The 24,052-nt window shown below is 43.2% G+C and overlaps 1 protein-coding gene across 4 annotated transcripts in view; it reads left to right on the top strand.

Annotated features, from left to right (window-relative positions):
• CEP89 (centrosomal protein 89) overlaps positions 1-24,052 on the top strand; it is a 97,675-nt gene that overhangs the window by 67,298 nt on the left and 6,325 nt on the right. For all 4 annotated transcript variants that reach the window (XR_013410416.1, XR_013410417.1, XR_013410415.1 and 1 more), the window contains exons 15-17: positions 3,963-4,130; positions 5,422-5,563; positions 18,450-18,539. Coding sequence is in view for 1 of the 4 variants with exons in the window: in XM_077982058.1 (XP_077838184.1) it covers positions 3,963-4,130; positions 5,422-5,563; positions 18,450-18,539 (400 nt within the window). In the remaining 3 variants the exon portion in view is untranslated. The remainder of the gene's footprint in view (positions 1-3,962; positions 4,131-5,421; positions 5,564-18,449; positions 18,540-24,052) is intronic.

Here is a 24,052-nt window from a genome sequence, read left to right as displayed (position 1 = left end):
AATGTAGATGTAAAACTTCTATTAAATTCTAACATTCTAAAGTTCTATTAAAAAATAAAACTACAAAAAAGATCACAGCAATTGGTGAAATGTCGAAAGCTTTCCTACTGAGATTGGAAACAATACAGGGTTGTCCTCTGACAACATGAACAGCACTGGCTACCGAGTGGTAACTGACACACGTGGCATGAAAAACTTAGAAGGTTTGGAAAAAGGGAAAACAATAGTGTCATTATTCATAAATGATATAATTCTATCTGTAGAAAACAAATCTACAAATCATTAAAAATAGTAAGAGATTTTAGCAAAGTTGTTCAAAACAGAAAATTTATAAAAATTAATTGTATTTCTTTGTAGGAAAAAAACGTGTAGAAAATGGTATTTGGGGCTGAGCACGGTGGCTCATGCCTGTAATCCCAGCACTTTGGGAGGCCGAGGCAGGCGGATCATGAGGTCAAGAGATCGAGACTATCTTGGCCAACATGGTGAAACCCTGTCTCTACTTAAAATACAAAAATTAGCTGGGGGTGGTGGCGCAGACCTGTAATCCCAGCTACTTGGGAGGCTGAGGCAGGAGAACCGCTTGAACCTGGGAGGCGGAGGTTGCAGTGAGCGGAGATCGTGGCACTGCACTGCAGCCCAGCAACAGAGCGAGACTCCATTTCAAAAAAAAAAGATATTTTGAAAACTAAGGTAATGATAGGCTATCATGATGAGAAAAAATTTTTTTAATGAAAAAGAAGGAAGGAAGGAAGGAACCGTTGACAAAGCTTCACAAATAGGTGTGAAAAGATTTACAGTACTTCTGTTGGGAAAATTATGAAACTTCGTTGATTACATGATTTCACTTGGTGAAGAATTCCAAGCTGACAGATTTTTGGTAGTTTGTGGGGTTTTTTTCCATTCAGTTTTAAAGATGCTGGCTGTTCACAGGCTTTTGGCTTGCATCGTTTATGATGAAAATCTGCTGTCATGGTTATCTGTATTCTTCTGAAGATAACGTTTATCTGAGGCTTCTTTTAAGAATTTTTCATTGTCACTGGTTTTCAGCATTTTAACGGGGATATGTCTTAGCATGGTTTCTTTCTTTCTTTCAGACCCTTTTTTACACAGGGTCTGGCTCTGTTGGACAGGTTAGAGTGCAGTGGTGTGATCACTGCTTGCCCCAGCCTCGACCTCCTGGGCTCAAGTGATCCTCCTGCCTCAGCCTCTCAAGTAGCTGGGACTACAGGCATGTGCCACTGCTCCCCGCTAATTTTTAAATTTTTTTGTAGAGACAGAGTCTCATTATGTTGCCCAGGCTGGTCTCAAACTCCTGGCCTTGAGGGAGCCTCCTGCCTTGGCCTCCTGAAGTGCTGGGATTACAGTGGGGGGCTCCACACCCGGGCAGCATGGTTTCTTTACTCTCCATGAAGTTCATTCAGCTTCTTGGGGCTATCAGTGTTTATTTTTCATCAAGTTTGGAAATCTTTCTTTTGGCTATTATTTCTTGAACGTTCTCTTCTGTTTTTCCCTCTTACCTCTCCTGGACCGCTTGATGTTGTCCTGTTGATTGTTCTGTTCACTTTTTGCCCACACTTGTTTCTCTCTGGGCTTCAATCAGACAGTGTCTATTACTATGTCTTCAATTTCACAAATCTTGTATCCTTCTACAATCTAATCTGCTGTTAGTCCCATCCAATATATTGTTCACTTCGCGTAATGATTTTTCCCATCTCTGTAAGAAAGATCCATTTGAGTCTTTTTTTGTATTCTCCATCTCTGTCCCCAGCATGCTGTTTTTCTCTTCTTTCTCAAATGTAGGAGCATGTTTTTCTAAAAACGTTTGTTTGCCAATGCCATCATCTCTTTCACTTCCGGATCTGTTCTGTTGATTTTTTTTCCCTCTTGATCATGGATCGTATTTTATTGCCTATTCTCATGCTTGATTGGGTGCTGGATGGTGTAGATTTTATGTTGCAGGATGTTAGACTTATTGCATTGCTTTAAATAGTGTTAGATTTCATTCTGGTGCACACTTAAGCCACTAGATAATTGTTGGATTCTTTATTTTTTTACTTTCTTTTCTTTTTTTTCTTTTTTCAATTTTTTTTTTTTTTTTTTTTTTTTGTAGAAACAGGGTCTTGTTATGTTGCCCAGGCTGGTCTTGAGGTCCTGGGCTTGAGCAGTCCTCCCACCTCGGCCTCCCAAAGTGCTAGGATTACAGGCGTGAGCCACTGCACGTGGCTAAGCTGGATTCTTTCAAAGCTGACTTTTGTTAGGGTAGGCCCAAAGCAACCTCTAGTCTAGGGCTAAGTTAGCCCCACTACTAAGACAGTAACACTCCTTTAAGGATTCTATCCAATAGCTCTTTTATTATAAGGTCTTTCCATTCTGACTGGTGGGTGCATGAACTATTTCCCATTATTTGTGTGTGTCAGAAATTGTTCTGCCTACTGTTTGTAGTGTTTCTTTCCTCGGCTTTAGGCAGTTTCCTCTTACACACGGACAGATCAGTACCCAGCCAAAGACCCCTCAAGATCTCCAGAACCCTTTCTCCCTCTGTGAAACACCCTCTGCCCTGCCCTGGAGATTCCAGCTGCCTTGACCTCCCTGCTCTTGGATCGCTGGCTCCTGGGCTCAGCAGGTGTCTGCCAGACAGGAAGGTGAAGGGAGCAGTTGCAGCACTCACCTTGTTTTCCCTTCCCTTCGGGATCACAGTCCTGCCTCGCCTGTTGTCCAAAGTCTGAAAACTGTGGTTTCTTCTGTTTGGCCTGGTTTTCTAGCTGAGGGGTAAATCTGGTCTCTGTAACTCTATCTTGGCTGCAAGCAGAAGCCTTGGTATTTTCAACATCCTTCTTTAACCTTTTATCGTTCATCCAGTTCAACAATTTATCCAATAAAATAATAGTTAAGTAAATTTTCAGTGAAAGAAATGAATCCTGGATTTTGTATGTTTTACAGTTATAGTTGACAAACCTTAAAATCATACATTGTTGTGTATTCCTGCTGTGCTGGTAGAGGATGCAGCCCCTATCCCCAGTTACTCTCTATGCAAATTCGGTAACACCCATCTGCCTCATTGTGTGACTGCCCCATTTTAGCTTCATTGTGCTGAATACAAGCCTGTAATGTTTTTGTCCTTCAGCCAGTTACAGAAGGGTGTTCAACAAAATAAGTGCCACTTTGTTCTTTGTTTCTTTTGTCTTAAAAACATGTATTTATAATTACATTATTATGGAAAAAATTGTTTTAGCAGTTTTTTTTTTAATCTGGCATTTATAACCATGTAAAAAATAGAGCTATCTTAGATTTTTTTGGAAGGAATAGCGTGTACACACACACACACACACACACACACACACACACACACACAGAGACAGAAAGAGAGACAGAGAGAGACAGAGACATAAGCGAAAACCATGGGAGAAAAAGAGGTTAGGTTAGATCATCACCATCAAAGAAGTGTGTGGCCAGGTGTGGTGGCTCATGCTTGTAATCCCAGCTCTTTGGAAAGCTAAGGCAGGAGGATCACTTGAGCCCAAGAGTTCGAAACCAGCCTGGGCAACATAGTGACACTTCATCTTTACAAAAAATACAAAAATTAGCCAGCCATTGTGTGTGCCTGTGGTCTCAGCAACTTGGTAGGCTGAGGTAGGAGGATCGCTTGAGTCCAGAAGTTCGAAGCTGCAGTGAGCCGTGATTGTGCCACTGCACTTCAGCCTGGGCAACAGAGTGAGACCCTGTCCCACACAGACACACACACAGTGTGTGCCCAGCCACGCCCTCTCTCCCGTGGTCTAGCAGCTTGGTCCCAGGTCCTCTAGGGCCCAGGATGGGGAGATGTTTCCACAGAGGCCTTCCAAGTGACCCACCCAGAGACTGGAGGGCTGGGCTATTATCACTCATCTGCCTCATTGTGTGACTGCCCCATTTTAGCTTCATTGTGCTGAATACAAGCCTGTAATGTTTTTGTCCTTCAGCCAGTTACAGAAGGAAGAAGAGAAAGAAAGGGCTGAGATGGAGGAGTTGATGGAGAAGCTGACAGTCCTGCAAGCGCAGAAGAAGAGCCTGCTGTTAGAGAAGAACAGCTTGACAGAGCAGAACAAAGCACTGGAAGCCGAACTTGAACGAGCACAGAAAATCAATAGGTTTGTATCTTTTTTTCCTTTAAGTTGCTTTTATTTTCAACAGTTAAAAAAGACAAATGGGCTGGGTGCAGTGGCTCACTCCTGTAATCCCAGCACTTTGGGAGGCTGAGGCAGGTGAATCATTTGAGGTCAGAAGTTCAAGACCAGCCTGGCCAGCATGGCAAAACCCCATCCCTACTAAAAATGCAAAAATTAGTCAGGCGGTAGTAGCATGCACCTGTAGTCCCAGCTACTCAGGAGGCTGAGGCAGGAGAATCGTTTGAGCCTGGGAGGCGGAGGTTGCGGGGAGGCGGAGGTTGCGGCGAGCCGAAATCACGCCACTGTAATCCAGCCTGGGCGACAGAGTGAGACCCTGTCTCAAAAAAGAAAAAAGACAAATGAAGAATATTCTATTTCATTTATTTTAATCTTTTTCTAATAGTCGCTATAAAACTTTTCTGTTTTGAAATTACTGGATATCAGACTATAATAAGTATTGTTTCTGTTAACCAGTGTTAACCAACATTTCTCAAGTCTATAATTCAAATATGGTTGAGAGTCATATGATAACCCTAAGACTCAAAGTTCTAGGAGCTCTTTCCTAACCATTTCCTAAAAGTCTACTTTGGAATTTCTGGATCTTTTTTTCAAAAGTGCCTTTTAGAACATGAGCCAGATAGTTAATAGAATAATACTTAATGAGCCTATGGGCCAGGTGCGGTGGCTCATGCCTGTAATCCCAGCACTTCGTGAGGATGAGATGGGCAGATCACTTGAGGTCAGGAGTTCAAGACCAGCCTGACCAACATAGAGAAACCCTGGCTACTTTAAAAAATATATATATATATATATATATGTATATATATATATATATATATATATATACACACACACACAGAAAATTAGCTGAGTGTGGTGGCACATGCCTCTAATCCCAACTACTCAGGAGGCTGAGGCATGAGAATCACTTGAACCTGGGAAGTGGAGATTACAGGGAGCCATGATCATGCCACTGCACTCCAGCCTGGGCCACAGAGCAAGACTGTGTCTCAAAAAAAAAAAAAAAAAAGAGCCTATTCGTTGTTAGACATTTGGAACTCCTCTTATTAACTTAAGTTGGGCTCACCAGTTATGCTTGGTTTCAAATTCAGTTACTTCTTCTCACCTTGAAACTTAATAGAAGATTTAGGTTGCTGAAGAATAATATTGAAATGCTACCACATACTTGCCTTTTTTGTAATACGGTTATTCACCATGCCCTAGCCATGTAAACTAATGGGTTTTTATTCTACCATTTGGGGTAACTCTCTAGGAAATCTCAAAAGAAGATTGAGGTCCTCAAAAAGCAGGTGGAAAAAGCCATGGGGAATGAAATGTCTGCTCACCAGTCCCTGGCAAACCTTGTTGGCCTGGCAGAAAATATAACCCAGGAACGTGACAGTCTTATGTGTTTGGTAAGTTTCCTGAAGGTTACATCAAATAAACTGCAAGTTAATACGCAAATGTGATTTTAAGAGTATTTTTAAAAATGATCTATTAAAAGCTTTATCCAGGCACTCCCTGACTTACGATGGAAGGTTTGACCTAGGAATTTTCGACTTCATGACGTATTTATTGGGAAGTAATCTTATTATAAATTGAGGAGCTACTTACAACTTATAATGAAGTTACCATTTATACTAAATGCCCATTGCTTTTACACCATTATAAAGTTGAAAAAATGTAGATTGAACCATCATAAGTTGGGAACCGTCTGCTGTAATGCCAGGATTAAATGCATTTTTGATATACAGTTTGTTCAACTTATGATGGGTTTATCAGGATGTAGCCCTGTTGTAAATCAAGAGCCATCTGTATTTTAAAATTTCAACTGTATTGCCCTGGCATGGTGCTGTGTGCCTGTAGTACCAGCTACTCAGGAAGCTGAGGCAGGAGGATCATTTGAGCCCAGAAATTCAAGACCAGCCTGGGTAACATAGTAAGATCCCATCTCTACCAAAAAAATTTAAAAATTAGCAGGTCGTGGTGGCATGCACCTGTAGTCTTAGCTACTCAGGAAGCTGAGGTAGGAGGTTCATTTGAGTGTGGGATTTGAAGGCTGCAGTGAGCTATGACTGTACTACTGGACTGCAGCCTGGTAAACAGAGCAAGACCCTGTCCCTAAAAAAAAAAAAAAAAAAAAAAAGAAAGAAATGCTAATAAACCACTCTTGAGATACCATTCTCAAAAAATGTTACAAATCATTTTTTTCTTTTTAAACAATTCTTTTTATTAATGCATAATATTTTTACATTTAAAAAAATATTTTAAATATATTTACATACACATGGGGGAGGTACATGTGATATTTTGTAACGTGCATAGAATGTGTAACAATTAAGTCAGGTGTTTGGGCTATCCATCACCACAAGCATTTATCTTTTTTTTGAAGACGGAGTCTCACTCTGTTATCCAGGCTGGAGTGCAGTGGCATGATCTCAGCTCACTGCAACCTCTGCCTCCTGGGTTCAAGACTTTCTTGTGCCTCAGCCTCCCGAGTAGCTGGGATTACAGGCGCATGCCACCACACCTGGCTAAGTTTTGTATTTTTAGTAGAGACAAGGTTTTGCCACGTTGGCCAGGCTGGTCTTGAACTCCTGGCCTCAAGAGATCTGCCCACCTCGGCCTCCCAAAGTGCTGGAATTACAGGTGTGAGCCACCGTGCCTGGCTGAGCATTTATCATTTCTGTGTGTGGAGAATATTTCAAGTCCTCATTGCTAGCTATTTTGAAATATACAATACATTGTTGTTAACTTTAGTCAACCTACTCTGCTGTGGAACATTAGAACTTATTTCGTCTATCTAACTGTATGCTTATACCTATTAAGCAACCTCTCTTCATTCTGCCCCCTGCCCCCACAGCCCCCCACAAACACACCCAGAGCCGCATGCATCCTAGCCTCTGGTAGCTATCATTATAATCTCTACCTCCTTGAGGTCAACTTTTTTAGCCCCCACATATGAGTGAGTACATGCCATATTTATCTTTCTGGGTCTGCTTATTTTACTTAACATAATGGCCTCCAGTTCCATCCATGTTGCTGTAGATGACATGGTTTTGTTCTTTTATATGGCCAAATAATATTTCATTATGTAAATAGAGCATATTTTCTTTACTTAATTCCTTGCCTGTGAATAAATACCCAGTAGTTGGATTGCTCGATCGTTTGGTAATTGTTTTTAGTTTTTTGAGGAACCTCCATACTGTTTTCCATAATGGCTGTACTAATTTACATTCCCACCAACAGTGTATGAGGATCACTTGAGTCCAGGAGTTTGAGACCAGCATGGGCAAGATAGGGAGAACCTGTCTCTACAAATAATGAAAAACTTAGCCAGGCATAGTAGTGCATGCCTGTAGTTTCAGCTACTCAGTAGGCTGAGGAAGGAGCCTAGGAGGTCGATCATGCCACTGTACTCCAGCCTGGGTGATAGAACAAGACCCTGTCTCAATTTTTAAAAAGAAAAGAAAAAAAATTTCAGGACCCTCTAAATGTATTACGCGAAGGGGGAAGTTAAGCCCTGGAGACTGAGCAATGTAGCTTGTTTGCTATTCTGCTTCTTATAGATGAGTTCTCTTTCTCATTGCTGTTGTTTTGTAAATGACTAGGAGAGACCAGAGACCAGACCACCTCCTCCTTCGAGTCACTCATCTATAAAGATGAACAGCTCCCTTTATTGTTCTATACCTAAGACCAGATGGCACCCACAACCCCATGACTGTTACATCTTCAATGTGGAATGTTAAATATATCTTTCCTGAAAGAAAAAGACTGCCTCAACTAATTAGATTGTTGTAACTATGCATTCAGTCTTACATAGAAAGACACTGAAATTCTGTTAGGCTTTCCTGCATGTGGTCCTATTAGCAATCCCAAACTTGTACACTTCAGAACACAGACTTGTGTTCTTTGGAATCTACTTCCTGGGTGGCCTGTCGTCAAACTTTGTGCTTGAATAAACTCTCTTTAAACTGGATTCTAACCCTTTTGATTATTTTAGGTTGACATCAGCATCTGTTATTTTTTGTCTTTTTAATAATAGCCATTCTAACTAGAGTAAGATGATATCTCATTGTGGTTTTGATTTACATTTCTCTGATGATTTGTGATGTTGAGCATTTTTTTCATATGCCTGTTGCCCATTTGTATGTCTTCTTTTGAGGAATGTCTATTTAGATCCTTTGCCACTTTTTAATGGAATTTGTTTGTTTGTTTGCTATTAAGAGTTGTGTTTCTTAAAAAAATGAGAGAGAGAGAGAGAGAGAGAGAGAGAAAATTGAGTTCCTTGTATATCCTGGGTATTAGTCTCTCACTGAATGAATATTTTGCAAGTATTTTCTCTTATTCAACAGGTTGTCTCTTCATTCTATTGATTGTTTCCTTTGCTGTGCAGAAGCTTTTTAGTTTAATATAGTTCCATTTGTCTGTTTTTGTTTTTGTTGCCTGTGCTTTTGGGGTCTTAGCCATAAAATTTTTGCCTAAAGTCCTGGAGTGCTTCCTCTATGTTTTCTTCTAGTCGTTGTATAGTTTCAGGTTTTACATTTAAGTCTTTAATCCATTGTGAGTGGATTTTTTGCATATGATGAGAAATAGAGATCTAGTTTCCTTTTTCTGTATATGGATGTCCAATTTTCCCAGCACCATGTATTGAAGAGGGTGTCCTTTCCCCAGTGTATGTTCTTGGTGCCTTTGTTGGAAAGCCGTTGGCAGTAAATATGTGGGTTTGTTTCTGGGTTCTCTATTCTGTTCCATTGGCCAATGTGTCTGATTTTGTACTGATACTGTGCTGTTTTGGTTACTATAGACTTGTAATATATTTTGAAGTCAGGTAGTGTAATACCTCCAGCTTTGTTCTTTTTGCTCCAAACTGGTTTGCCTTTTCAGGCTCCTTTTTGGTTCCATATGTGATAATGTAGGATTGTTCATTCTATTTCTGTGAAAATTGTCACTGATGTTTTGATAAGGATTGCACTGAATCTGCTGATTGCTCTGGGGAGTCTGGTCATTTTAATGATGGTAGTTCTTTGAATCCATGATCATGGGATGTTTTTCCATTAGTTTGAGTCAGCTTCATTGTCTTTCATCAGCGTTTGTAGTTTTCCTTGTAGAAATCTTTAACTTTCTTGGTTAAATTTATTTCTAGGTTTTTTTTTTTTTTTTTTTTTTTTGTAGCTATTATAAATGGGATTGCTTTCTTGGTTTCTTTTTCAGGGAGTTCATTATTGGTGTATAGAAACACTACTGACCTTTATACGTTGATTTTGTGTTCTGCAACTTTACTGAACTTTTTTTTATCAGATCTAAGAGTCGTTTGGTGAAGTCTTTAGTTTTTTCTAAATATGAGATCGTGTCATTGGCAAAGAGAAACAATTTGACTTCCTCTTTTCTAATTTGGATGACTTGTATTTCTTTCTCTTGCCTGACTGCTCTCGCTAGGACTTCCAGTACTGTGCTGACAAAGAGTGGTAAAAGTAGGCATCCTTAACTAGTTTCAGTTTTGAGAGGAAAGGCTTTTAGCTTTTCCCTACTTGGTATGATGTTAGCTGTGGGTTTGTCATATATGGCCTTTCATATGTTAGGTATGTTCCTTCTATGTCTAGTTTATTAAGTGTTTTTATCATGAAGGGATGTCGAATTTTTATCCGATTTTTTTCTGTGTCTGTTGGTGTGCTCATATGGTTTTTATCCTTCATTCTGCTGATGTGATCTATCATGTTTATTGATTTGTGTGTGTTGAACTGTCTTTGCATCTCTTGATCCCACTTGATCATGGCATACTATTTTTTTGATGTGCTGTTTAATTTGGTTCGCTAATATTTTGTTGAGGATTTTGCATCTGTGTTCATTAGGATATTGGCCTGTAATTTTCTTTTTTTATTGTGGCCTTGTCTGGTTTTGGTATCAGGGTATTACTGGCCTCAAAGAATTAGATAGAATTCCTTCCTCTTCAATTTTTTTGGAATAGTTTGAGGAGAATTTGTATTAGTTCTTCTTTGTAAGGTTTGTAGAATTTGGCAGAAAAACTATCTGGTCCTGGACTTTCTTTGTTGGGAAACTTTTTATTAATGATTCAATCTCATTATTTGTTATTGGTCTGTTCAAGTTTTCTTTTTCTTCCTAATTCAATCTTGATAGTGTTGTCAATGGGCCGGTTCAGGTTCTTGACTTCACTGCACAAAAGAATTTGAGAGCTAGTCCAAAGTAAGAGCGGGTGAAGAAGTCTATTGCAAAGCAAAAGTCACTCTGAGGGACAGCGGAAGAGACAGACCCTAATATTTTAAGGGAATGCCCTTTACAGGAGCTGTGCATGCATATTCATAAAGTATTGATGAGGTCAAGTGTGCAAAGGTGGACCTATGGTTGGTGCATGCACTCAGCATCTACATGCTCTAACGTGTATCATACGTATAATTAGCATTAAAACCTCCACCTAGGGTGTGTTTTTTACATTAAAATGAGGAAAAGGTTGCTGTAAGCTAAATTAAGCTAAATCTTGTGCCTAGCTGTGCATGCAGGACCCTGGAGAAGTCTTTAGCCCTGCCCAAGCAGGAATTGGTAGTTAATAGCTTCTTGGGCTTTTGGTGTTGATTGGCTGGAGATTGGGGAAGCTACATTATGATTAAGGGATTTTTGTTCTTTTTCCTAGGCCATATTGGGTATCAGGAACGTGTAACCACCTGGTAGTTGGCTGGGATCCTGTGGGACTACTTATCTTGCAAAAGAGTTAGGTGCTGACATACAAGAGTGCACATGAAAGGAGCCCACTGCGAAAGGAGCACGCGGGGCTTCACTAAAGAGGACAAGTCAGTATGGTCTCATAACTTTACTGATCCTGCCTCTGTAGGTTGTATGTTATCCAGCAGTATATCCATTTTCTCTAGGTTTTCAGTTTATTAGCAGTGGCTTTTCACTATGTTGCCCAGGCTGACCTTGGACGTCTGGATTCAAGCAATCCTCCTCCCTCAGCCTCCTGCGTCACTGGGACTATAAGAACATTTCACCCTGCCTCACTTAGTTCTGCTCTGATCTTTATTTTTTCTTTCTTTCTACTCATTTTGGGTTCTATTTGTTCTTGTTTATCTAGTTCCTTGAGGTACATCATTAGGTTTATTTGAAATATTTCCACTTTTGTGATGCGGGCATTTATTGCTATAAACTTCACTCTTAGCATTGCTTTTGCTGTATCCCATAGGCTTTGGTATGTTGTGTTTGGTATGTTGTGTTTCAGTTTTCATTTGTTTCAAGAAATTTTTGATAGCTTTCTTAATTTCTTCATTGACCCAATCATTGTTAAGGAACATGTTGTTTAATTTTCATATGTTTGTACAGTTTCCAAAGTTCCTCTTGTTATTGCTTTCTAGTTTTAGTCCACTATGGTCTGAGAAGATACTTGATATGATGTCAGTATTTTTAAATTTGTTGAGCTTGCTTTGTGGCCTAACACACATTGTGTACTAGAGAATGTTGTATATGCTGATGAGAAGAATATGTATTCTGCAGTTATTGGATGAAATAAGTGTTTTGTAAATGTCTATTAGGTCATTTCGTCTAAAGTGCAGTTAAATTCAGTGTTTCTTTGTTAGTTTTCTGTCTCGGTGACCTGATTGCTGAGAGTAGGGTGGTGAAGTCCCCAACTATTATTGTATTGTAGTCTATCTCCCCTTTTAGATCTAATAATATTTGTTTTATATACCTGGATGCTGTGGTGTTGGGTGCATACGTGTTTAGAATGTGTCCTCTTATTGAATTTATCCCTTTATTATTATAATATGACTTTCTTTTCACAGTTTTTGACTTAAAGTTTGTTTTATTTGATGCAAGTATAGCTACTCCTGCTTGTTTTTGGTTTCCTTTTGCATGGAATATATTTTTCATCCCTTTACTTTTAGTCTGTATGGATCTTTACAAGTGAAACGTGTTTCTTGTAGGCAGCACATAGTTGGATCATGTTTAAAAAAATTTTTTTTTCTGATATCCATTCAGCCAGTCTGTATCTTTTAAGTGGAAAATTTAATTAATTTATATTTCAAGGTTACTATCGATATGCAAGGACTTATTCCTGTTATTTTGTTGATTGTTTTCTGGTTGTTTTGTGTATCATTTGTTCCTTTTATTTATCTCATTCTATAGTGGTAACATTTGCGTTCTTTTCTCTTCCTTGTTCGTGTGTGCTTGCTCTACCAGTTAGTTTTATCATTTCATGTGTTTTCATGATAGTAAGTATTGTCCTTTCAATTCCCGCTGTAGGACTCCCTTAAGCATTTCATGAAGGATGGGTCTAGTGGTGACAAATTCTCTCAGTGTTTGCTTATCTGTAAGTCTTTATTCCTTCTTCATTTATGAAGGATAACTTTACTTGGTATAGTATTCTTGGCTGGCTGACAGGTTTTTTTTTTTTTTTCTTTTCTTTCATTCCTTTGAATATATCATCCCATTCTCTCCTGGCCTGTAAAGTTTCTTCTGAGAAATACACCATTAGCTGGGCACAGTGACTCACGCCTATAATCCCAGCACTTTGGGAGGCTGACACGGGCAGATCACCTGAGGTCAGGAGTTCAAGACCAGCCCGGCCAACATGGCAAAACCCTGTCTCCACTAAAAATGCAAAAATTAGCTGGGCGTGGTGGTGCCTGCCTGTAATCCCAGCTACTTGAGGGGCTGAGGCCAGAGAATTGCTTGAACCTAGGAGGCGGAGGCTACAGTAAGCTGAGATTATGCCACTGCACTCCAGCCTGGGTGACAGAGCAAGACTCCATCTCAAAAAAAAAAAAAAAAAGAAAGAAAAGAAAAAAGAAAAGACACATGCCATTAGTCTTATGACAGTTCCTCATATGTAACTAGACTTTATACACACACACACACACACACACACACACATATATTTAGAATTCTGTGTTTGGCTTTTGATGGTTTGACTGTAATATCATGGAGAGAAGACCTTTTTGGGAATATGAGCTTCGTGTGTCTGGATTTCTAAATCTCTTGCTAGACTTGGAAAGTTTTCAACTGTTACTTTGTTGAATAGGTATTTTTATGCCATTAAACTCCTTTTCACCCCTTGGAACATCAGAAGGCAGGCTTCATTTTTTGTTTAAATTCTTCTCTCTGTCCTTTGCTCCTTCTCTTTCTTTGTCTCTCTCTCTCTCTCTCTCTCTCTCTCTCTCAGTCTCTGTCTCTCTCTCCCTCTCTTTCATTTCACTGAGTATTTCAAAAGCAGAAGAAATTCTTTCTCTTGCTTGACCTAGTCTATTGTTGAAGCTCTCAATTGTATTGTTTATTTTATTCACTGAATTCTTCAGTTCCAGGATTTCTGTTTAGTTCTTTTCTATATCTATCTCTTTGGTGAAATCCTCATTTATATCCTAAATTGTTTTTCTGGTTTCTTTATAGTGTTTATTTGTGTTCTGTTGTATTTCAGTGAGCTTCTTTAATATCATTATTTTTAATTCTCCTTCAGGCATTTCATAAGTTTTTTGTTGTTGTTGTTGAAATCTGTTGTTGGAGAATTATTATATTCCTTTGGAGGTTTCATATTGCCTTGCTGTTTCATGTTTCTTATGTCCTTTCATTGATTTCTGCAAATCAAGTGTAACAGTCACTTCTTCTGATTTTTTGTATTGGCTTTCATAGGGGAAGCCTTTTCCTATAGATGTATCTATGGTGTTGGTTGGCTAAGCCACATTAGCTTTGATTCTGGATGTGTGCATACATGTCTTCATATGATTACCTCAGCTGGAAACAGTGTCAGTGGTGTCTGTGATGTCCTCAGTGGCTTAGTCTGCAGTTGTTAGTAGAGGCTGTGGTGAGGTTTTGCTGGGGATGGGACTCCAATTGGACCAGTCCTCTTGGGGGGTGAGCCAAGCACACCTGTCATGAGCCTGTGGGTAGTATATACAGGCACCAATGTTAGCAGGTCCAGGCACGTCGATTCTTGGGCCTCCAAGTGGCTTGCTTGGGTGCCTTAGTGGCAGCTATATGCCCAGTGGGTGGGCAATTCCTTGGGCCCCTGAGCAGGATGTATAGTGTGAGTGATGGTATTTGTGGATGTATAGTGGATGGTATTTGTGGATGCAGGATGTATAGTGTGAGTGGGGTCACACAGACTCCAGGGAGCACCCTGCACCAGTCTTAGGGCCTGCAGGGGTTGAGGGGCTCCCCTGGGGCTGGGATCACAGGAGTGTGCAGTGAGAATGTGGACCCCTGGGGATCTTTCACCCTTTCCCCGCACGGGGAAGCCTCTCCAGGCTCCCGACCAAGACCCATCCTGTCTGGGCTGTCATCTCCCTCTCCTTCAGTGCACAGTACTACCTTGGGCTTCCAGGTGGCACTCACTATTGTTAGTAGTGGCTGCAGTGAGCTAAGCAGGCCCCCAGGTAGCATGTGCAGGTGGATACCAGGGATGCTGGTGGTGGTGGTGGGTGGACCCGTCCTCAGGCCCCCAGGAGGAAGGCTCAGATGCCGGAGGTGGTCAATGGAGCAGGGCAATCCCCAGACCTCTGGACAGTGTGTTTGGGTACCAGCAGCAGTTTTTCAGGGCCTGTTTCTGGGCCCCTGGTTATGTGCATGTGCACCCGGGCTGATTGACAATCTGAAGACATCCCCAGACCCCCAGATGGCATGCTTGGGCACTATGGGAGCAGTGCCAGGCAAGGTGGGCCTGTTCTCAGTTTCCTCAATGGTGTCCATAGGCATAGGCTGTGGTGGGTGAGGTGGGACAAGCCCTAGGCCTCCGGAAGGCATTCTGGGGTCATTATTAGGCCCTCTGCCAGTGTGTGTGTGTGTGTGTGTGTGTGTGTGTGTGTGCGCGCATGCCTGGGGCAACCAACATGGTGGGACAGTCCCCGCACGCTGTGGTGAAGAGGATGGGGTGATCCCCAGGCCCCAGGTGCTGTGCTTGGGTTGCTTTGGCAACGGAGGCATTGGGCAGGGGAAGCCTGTCCTCAGGGCACATGCACATGCGCAGGGCTCTGTGGCTGGAGTGGGTGGGGTTGCTGTTAGTGACAGGGGCCCCAGGCAGGCAGGTTTCAGGATCGGGGAGCACTTGCTTCAGCTCCCTTGCTCCCATGGGCAGCCTCTTCAGTGCACTGTATCACACTCTCCTGGGTATGCAGGACACTGTAGGGTAGAGTGCTGGGGACCTGCTGCCTCCCTGGGTCCACCTGGTACCTTGCCGCTGCAGCCCTCCGGGTACATGTGGGGGGATGTCCGTGGCGCCCCAGGGATGCGGAGATGCCGGGGCTGCTGGGTCCCGGGACAGGATGCAGTCTGGTGGGGGCCGGACTCTCAAAATGATGCCACTGTGCTGCAGCTGCCCGGAGCCTGGGTCAGTGTGGGACCCAGCGTGAGCCCCCTCTCTGGAGCAGTGGGGTCACACAGACTCCAGGGGGCACCCTGCACCAGTCTCAGGGCCTGCAGGGGTTGAGGGGCTCCCCTGGGGCTGGGATCACAGGAGTGTGCAGTGAGAATGTGGACCCCTGGGGATCTTTCACCCTTTTCCCCGCACGGGGAAGCCTCTCCAGGCTCCCGACCAAGACCCATCCCATCTGGGCTGTCATCTCCCTCTCCTTCAGTGCGCGGGTGCTGCCCAGCCCTCCCCTGTCGAGTTCCCATGGTCTCTGTTAGATGTCCTCTGTGTGATGACTGACTCCTGTTTTGGTTCTCCTGTGTGGAGGAGTCCAACATCCTGTGCCTCCAGCCAGCCACCCTGAGCTTCCCTCCTGAAAACAGGTTTGTTTTTTTTTGAAATGGAGTCTCGCTCTGTCACCCAGGCTGGAGTGCAGTGGCACGATCTTGGCTCACTGCAACCTCCACCTCCTGGGTTCAAGCGATTCTCCTGCCTCAGCCTTCTGAGTAGCTGGGACTATAGGCATGTGCCACCACGCCCGGCTAATTTTTTGTATTTTAAGTAGAGATGGGATTTCACCGTGTTAGCCAGGATGGTCGTTCTCCTGACCTTGTGCGCCTCAGCCTCCCAAAGTTCTGGGATTGCAGGTGTGAGCTACCGCGCCCAGCTGAAAACAGTTTTTTAAATTACAGTAATTGCTGATAAGCGTGTGGTCAGTCTGGCCATATTTTACTGGTGACTTCTGAGTCCTTTCCAGAGCCTTCCAGAAAGCAGTTTGACTTTGACGCAGCATGGATGGAGCCTTGACGGCACTCAAGGTGTCTGGCCCAGTGCTGCCCCTCTGAAAGGCAGCTGAACCCTGATACTCTCTGAGTGCCCATTTTCCCTTCTGCTGTGTGTGCTGGCCTTCCTCACCGGGACATGGAGAGGGCGAGAGAAAACGTGCTGAAAAATCTAAAGGGCTGAACAAACCCTTTCACCTCCAGATTTCCTGGGAACCTGCCCGCCACATGTCTTGAGGCCACTGTAAATGCGAAGCCATCTTGTTTGCAGGGCAGGACATGCAGGGAATCCCGGTCCCTGGGGTGCAGGCCCCATGCCTCTCACATGGGCCAAGGAGTATCACAGGCTTCCGTGATGAAGTCAGGATCCTCCCAGACCCTCAGACACTCCCCTTTCGGCCCACAATATTTGTGGGCTCAGGATGGAAATACAAATGGAGGCCACTTACTGTCTCCAGATACTTAGAAGTTACTCGTTGAGCCAACAGACTGTTAGTAAATTGTGTTCCCTTCTCCTGCCTTGACCTTTATCATGGCCTGGCTGTCAAGTTTAGAGTCCTCAGGCCCCGCAGAGTCAAACTGGAAATGTAGGGTGTGGGAGAGCTGCTTTCTTCCATCCTGGCTTCACCTGTCACCACGGACTTTTCTGTCCAAGCAGACACCCGCTGTCCACGCAGGGAGATGCATGGTAGCTGCCAGGACATCTGGGCAGAGCGCTTGGTCTTGTGTAGCCATGTCTGGGGCGGACACATCCCTACGGCTTTGCAGGCCCCTTGACCCTGGGAGTGCCTAGGCCAGCCCCTCTAGCCAGGTCCAGGGGTGTTACTAGCTGCTCTGCCAGTCTCTGCCCTGTTCTAGGACTGAGCCCCCATGTACTCCTGCCCAACCCCGTCCTGGTCTCCAGGACCTCGTGAGAGCCTGAACCCCACCCTGTACATACACCGGCAGTGGGAGGACTCCACTCTGCCTTGGGAAGTTTCTGCTGATGTCCTCTGGCTACAAATCACTTTCAGTTTCCCCAAATTAGCTGGGCATGGTGGCGCGTGCCTGTAGTCCCAGCTACTCGGGAGGTTGAGTTGAGGCAGGAGAATCTCTTGAGCCCAGGAGGCAGAGGTTGCAGTGAGCTGAGATCGCACCACTGCACTTCCAGGCTGGGCAACAGATTGAGACTTTGTCTCAAAAAACAAAAACAAAAACAAAAACAAAAAGCAAAAAAAAAAAAGATCACTTTCAGTTTCCCCAAGTATGACTGCACCATCTTGCATTTATCACATTTTTGTGGGAGACACGATAGTCTTAGATACTGAGAATTTTTTTTTTTTTGAGACAGAGTCTTGCTATGTTGCCCAGGCTGGAGTGCGGTGACGCGATCTCAGCTCACTGCAACCTTCGCCTCCTGGGTTCAAGCCATTCTCGTGCCTCAGCCTCTCAAGCAGCTGAGACTACAGGCGCACACCACCAAGCCTGGCCTGAGATCTTTTAAAATCCTGCTTCTAGGGTGGATTTTCCATGTGACCTGGAGCAATTACTCTGTGACTTAGCTTTCCTTCTGGAAAATCAAACTTGTCACCACTAGCCTACCTTGGAAAGAATGCTCAGCATTACTTATTTTACTTTAGCATCTGAAATAGTTAATTTATAGAATCTAGCAGGTCATGTCCAATCTGGATATTAGTTTAAAAATCATTTGACTTCAAATGATGTCATCCCTCCTGGATGTATTGCTTTTCATGTATGGCTTGGAGAAACGGCCTTGTGCATTCATATTACATTATCCTTAATTTTGGAATTGTTCTAATGAGTCAAGTTTTGAGTTGATTGGCATCTTGGCACTTATTCTTTGGATGCGATTGGAGGAAAGATAGATTCTATAAGAGTAGAGATGCGTTCTGCAAACCTTTGCAGCCCCTCCCACTCCCCTGGTCTGTGGGGCTGGAATTCTTCTCTTTTTATACCCAGCAGGGCACCCCCCATGCCCTGTTCCTGCCCATCCTCACCTGTTGGCCTGAGGCCCCGGCCCTCCCACAGTGGGCGGGGAAAGGGTTGAGGCAGGACAGGTGGCAGAATGAAGATTACTTGTGAGCAGTAGCAGTAACACTCTTTGCAAGATAATTATTTGTTATTTCAATGTTTCTGTAAAACTGAGATCCCATTTATCACCCTTCTCCTTAGGCAAAATGTTTAGAAAGTGAGAAGGATGGAGTGCTCAACAAAGTCATCAAAAGCCACATTCGCCTGGGAAAGCTGGAGGAAAAAGTCAAGGTAAGTGGTTATTTGGCCTCGGAGATTTCATTTTCAGATGGAAATGCAGGTTCACTGCTGTGGATTTTTGTGTTTAAGAAAATGACACCTTTTGCACGTGCGTCAGTAACAGTCCACAGAGTAAAAGTATTGCAAAGTTTTGCTGACAGAATGGCACCTCTCACCTCATTCAATAAACTTTGGTTCATTCACACAATAAAATACTGCACAGCTGTTTAAGAATAAAGGATATGAAACAAAGCCCAGTGGCTAATGCTGTAATCTCAGTGACTCAGGAGGCCTAGCCAGGAGGATCACTTGAGGTCAGGAGTTTGAGACTAGTCTGGGTAACATAGCAAGACCCCAATCTCTATAAAAAATTTAAAAAGTTAGCCAGACATGGTGGTGCTTGCCTGTAGTCTCAGCTTAATTGAGCCCAGGAGTTCAAGGCTGCAGTGAGCCGAGGTCACACCACTATACTCCAGCCTGGCTGACAGAGTGAGACCCTGTCTCAAAAACAAACAAACAAAAACACCGATAAAAGGAGAGACAGGATCTCACTCTGTCATCCAGACTGGAGTGCAGTGAGCGACATGACGATGGCTCACTGCAGCCTTGAACTCCTGGGCTCAATGGATTCTCCTGCCTCAGCCTCTCAAGTTGCTGGGGCTACAGGCAAGCACCATGGTGTCTGGCTATTCTTTTTTTTTTTTTTTTTTTTTTTGTATTTTTGTTTGTTTGTTTGTTTAGAGATGAGGTCTTGCTATGTTGCCCAGGGTGGTCTTGAACTTCTGAGCTCAAGTGATCTGCCTGACTCCGCCTCCCAAAGTGCTGGGATTACAGACATGAGCCACCTCACCTAGCAGGGACCCTGTCTCTTTAAGGGGAAAAAATAAAGGCTGAAAGGGAAGGGGATATGCCATGCTGTTGATGAAGGGACTCAGCATAGAAGTATTGAGTACTTTAAAATCCCCGTTGTGGGGTTTTTTCTTTTTCTTTCTTTTTTTCTAATTTTCCTGCTTTTTACTTGCAAAAGAGAAGGAGTGATCCTCGGAGTAGTTGGCCTTGCTTGGGGAATCCGTAGCGTTACCATTTATCTGAACAGGAATAGTAAAACCGGCTCACCCAGAGGAGACACCTGTGAGCAGGCCCCAAGGTAGACAGGCCAGGAACTCGGCGGGAGTGAAGAGAAAACGCTTGAGAAATCCAGAGGTGACATCTCAGGAAATCCCTGCAAAATATCACTCTTCAAAGGGCAGACATCACCTTGGAAGTCCGGGGCTGTGACGAGATCTGGGAACGGAGGGATGCAGGCAGAAGCCCCTCCGAACCAGGCTGAATTCAGCGAGTGGGAGATAGGGCTGCAAGGTGGAGGGTGGGGGGAACATGGGAAGCCTGGAAGGACACCCTGGCCCAACTGTCGCTCCCACCCTCCCAGGAACCTCCTCTCATCCCAGAGGAATTCAGAGTCCTCCGTATAAAAACAGTTTAAGGAAAAGGAAGAAAAATAGAGGCATAACTTCCCATTGACGAAAACTGCCGAAAACTTATCAGGAAAAGTGTTGCCGCAAAGATCAAAATGATACTCCAAAGTGAACTGCTAGGTAGCTGGCTAGAGAGCTGGGCACAGCTGCAGAGACAGGACTTCAGGAGGCAGTCAGAGCCAGGAAGAAATGTCACAGAGCAGAGACGCAGGAGCTCAGGAAGAGGCAGCCAGGCCCAGCAGGGCGTGGGATGGAACTGACATGACCCAGGGAAGAAATAGAAGGGAAAGAGAAGCCGTTTAAGAAATGCAGACTGAATTCTGTGGAGACAGACGCCGTAACAGAGCAATAAGGGATATGCAGCTAGAAACGAGACAGACAGGAAGGCGGGAATGGAGATGTGCAAAGGATTCGGTGGAAAGTGATGGAGATCTAAGCGATCTACTTGTAGAGCCTCCAAAGAAGAAACCAAAACAGTGGCTTATTCTGCTCTAAACTGTAACTCATAAAAACCTTTCTGAAATAAAAGACTTGAATCTACGTCCTGAAAGGGCACATTATGTACCTGGGGAAAACTGACACAGAATGGACCCAGAAAATTGACACCAAGACATACGACTTTAAGATGAAACGGCCAGGCGCAGTGGCTCATGCCTGTAATCCAAGCCCTTGGCGAGGCCAAGGCAGGCAGATCCCTTGAGTCCAGAGTTTGAGACCAGCCTGGGCAACATAGGGAGACCCCAGTCTCTACAAAAAATACGGCAATTAGCCAGGCTTGGTGGTACATGCCTGTAGTCCCAGCTACTCGGGAGGCTGAGGTGGAAGGATTGATTGAGCCCAGGAGTTTGAGGCTGCAGTGAGCTATGTTCGTGCCTCTGCACTCTAGCCTGGGCAACAGAGCAAGACCGTGTCTCAACAATGAGTCCTGCCAACCAAGAAGTAATTGGGGAAACTTCAGCAAAATTAACTTGTAGTGAGCAAAGAATCCATTTTTACAGCAGGGATAAGGATTGATGCTGATAGAATTGTATGTAAATGTTTTCTGACAATGTAGTAATAATACAACCAAGGAAACAATGATGGGCTAAGGGCGAAGGAAGGTAGAAAGTAGATTACACTTGCTGATTTCTTCATAGGTAATAAGAGTCAAGGGATATCATTAAAGCTGAAAAACCAAGTGGTACGAGCTAGCAGGTGAACAGGAGGGGAAAAGTGAAGAAAATGTTGTTATGAGCTAATGTATTGTTACTTTTGTTAGGGAACCAATGGATACAATCTAAAAAGAGGGGACTAAGAACATATCATATAAAGGTGTAAGAATAAAACCAACCCACTTTGGGAGGTCGAGGTGGGCGGATCACGAGATCAGGAGATCAAGACCATCCTGGCCAACATGGTGAAACCCCGTCTCTACTAAAAGTACAAAAAATTAGCCGGGAGTGATGGCAAGCGCCTGTAGTCCCAGCTACTCGGGAGGCTGAGGCAGGAGAATGGCAGAGGCGGAGCTTGCAGTGAGCTGAGACTGGGCCACTGTACTTCAGCCTGGGGGACAGAGCGAGACTCTGTCTCAAAAAAAAAAAAAAAAAAAAAAAAGAATAAAGCCAACTACAAGAATCGAGCTTTATTCCTAAATAGTGGAATCAGAGTTGGGCAGAGTGGCACATGCCTGTAATCCCAGCTCCTCAGGAGGCTGAAGTAGGAAGATCACTTGAGACCAGGAGTTCAAGATCAGCCTGGGCAACATAGAGACCCCATCTCTAAAAAAATGTTTAAAATTAGCTGGGCTTGATGGCCAGCGCCTGTAGTCCCAACTCTGCGGGAGGATCTTGAGCTCAGGAGTTTAAGGCTGTAGTGAGCTATGATCGCACCAGTGCACTCCAGCCTGAGGGGCAGAGCATGGAGCAGGACCCTGTTTCTAAAAAAATTTGTTTTAATGGTAGAATTATAACAGCAAAAAAGCAAAGAAAAAGACTACATTAGTTTAAAATCTTTAAAAAATATGTAGATAAAACAGCCAAACATAAAATAACAAAATTGAGACCAAACAAATCTGTCCTATAGGTAAATGTAAATTAGCTTAATTCACCCATTAGAGAAAACAACATTTTTTTGGATTGACTCATAAAGCAAAATGCTATTCCACACTAGACCCAAGAGACAGCCTAAAACAAAGTGTTCGTGAAGGATTTAAATTGAAAGGATGGGTAGAGATAACCCAGATTTCTGCAAACACAAAGAAAGCAAAGGTTGAAATCTTGACATATGCCAAGATAGAATTCAGACCAAAAGCACTAAATGACACCAAAAAAAAAAAAAGGGAGATTTTTATAATACTAAAAGACTATAGTTAATAATATATAGTATGAGCTGGGTGTGTGGGTCCCTGCAGAGGAGGCTGAGCAGGAGGATCATTTGAATTGAGTCTAGGACTTCGAGGCTGTAGTGCACCATGATCAGGTCTGTTAATAGCCACAGGACTCCAGCCTGGGCAACATAGTGAGACCCTGTCTACATCATCATCATCTATAGTAATTGTGAATATCTATGCACTAAATAACATAGCAGCAAATTTATGAGTGTAGACTACAGGAAATACAAAGAAAAATGGAAACTTGGTAATAGGAGCTATAATCCACCTCTCTTAATCCAAGACCGATCAAGATGTTAAACAAAATGAGAAAATAGAAGATTTAACAACATAATCAACAGGGTATATTTACATATATATAAAAGACACAAAAATTGATCATTGCTTGACCAGAAAGAAAGCCTCAGTAAATCCCTAAAGTAGAAATAATGTAGGCACTTGTTTTTTGTTTGTTTGTTTTGAGACGGAGTCTCACTTTGTCGCCCAGGCTGGAGTGCAGTGGTGCGATCTTGGCTCACCGCAACCTCTGCCTCCCAGGTTCAAGCAATTCTCCTGCCTCAGCCTCCTGAGTGGCTAGAATTACAGATGCGCCACCACGCCCAGCTAATTTTTGTATTTTTAGTAGAGACGGGGTTTCACCATGTTGGCCAGGCTGGTCTCAAACTCCTGACCTCAGGTGATCCACCCGCCTCAACTTCCCAAAGTGCTGGGATTACAGGCGTGAACCATCCCACCTAGCCAGCATTTGTTAATCACAAATATGAAAACCAGAAATTAATAAGTAAAAGCAGAAAACAAAGAAAGTTATTTCACTTGGAAGTGTAAAAACAGCACTAATTCTTGGGTCAGAGAGGATGTATAAACTGAGTGTCAGAGTTTCTTATAAAAAACGAGTCTATGGAACTACCTGTCAGACTCTCTGTGACAAGAATTTTAGAAATGCTCACAGGACAATTGAGAACCTTCAGTACTATACAGTAAAGGTGAAAGAAGGAAAGTAAATGACGGGCTTTCATCTCAGCTGTCTGTCTGGCGACAGAGACTGACAGCCCTTGTTGGATTCTTCGATGAGGCTTTCTTGTCAAGGTGAAAGGGTGCTGAGCAGTGGCAGCATTAGTTCTTAGGCTACCAGTTGATGCAGGGATAAAAGTTGTCCTGGAAAAAATACAGTTGTAGATTAATTTGCAAGAACATCCAGTTTGTTCTGTGATGGTGATTTTTTTTTTTTTTTTTTGAGACAGGGTCTCCCTGTGTGGCCCAGGCTAGACAGTGCAGTGGCTCCATCACACTCACTGCAGCCTCCGCCTCCTGGGTTCAGGTTATCCTCCCACCTCTGCCTCACAAGTAACTGGGACTACAGGCATGTGCCACCACTCCTGGCTAATTTTTGTATTTTTAATAAAGACAGGGTTTCACCATGTTGGCCAGGCTGGTCTCGAACTCCTGACCTCAAGTGATCTGCCTGCCTCAGCCTCTAATAGTGCTGAGATTACAAGCATGAACCACTGTGTCCAAAGGTGATATTTTATGTTTTCATTATTTATAGCATATAAAGAAACAGGATTTATATACATTAAAATTTGTTTTTATTGTACCTGAAATTCTTTTATCACTTTTTATGACTTTTATCATCCAGACTTGCCCTCCCAGATCAAACTTATCTGGGATACCAGATTTAAAAG

This window comes from Macaca mulatta, chromosome 19 (assembly GCF_049350105.2).
Source record: "Macaca mulatta isolate MMU2019108-1 chromosome 19, T2T-MMU8v2.0, whole genome shotgun sequence".
Classification (NCBI taxonomy): domain Eukaryota; kingdom Metazoa; phylum Chordata; class Mammalia; order Primates; family Cercopithecidae; genus Macaca; species Macaca mulatta.
This window is presented reverse-complemented; position numbering and strand designations above follow the sequence as displayed.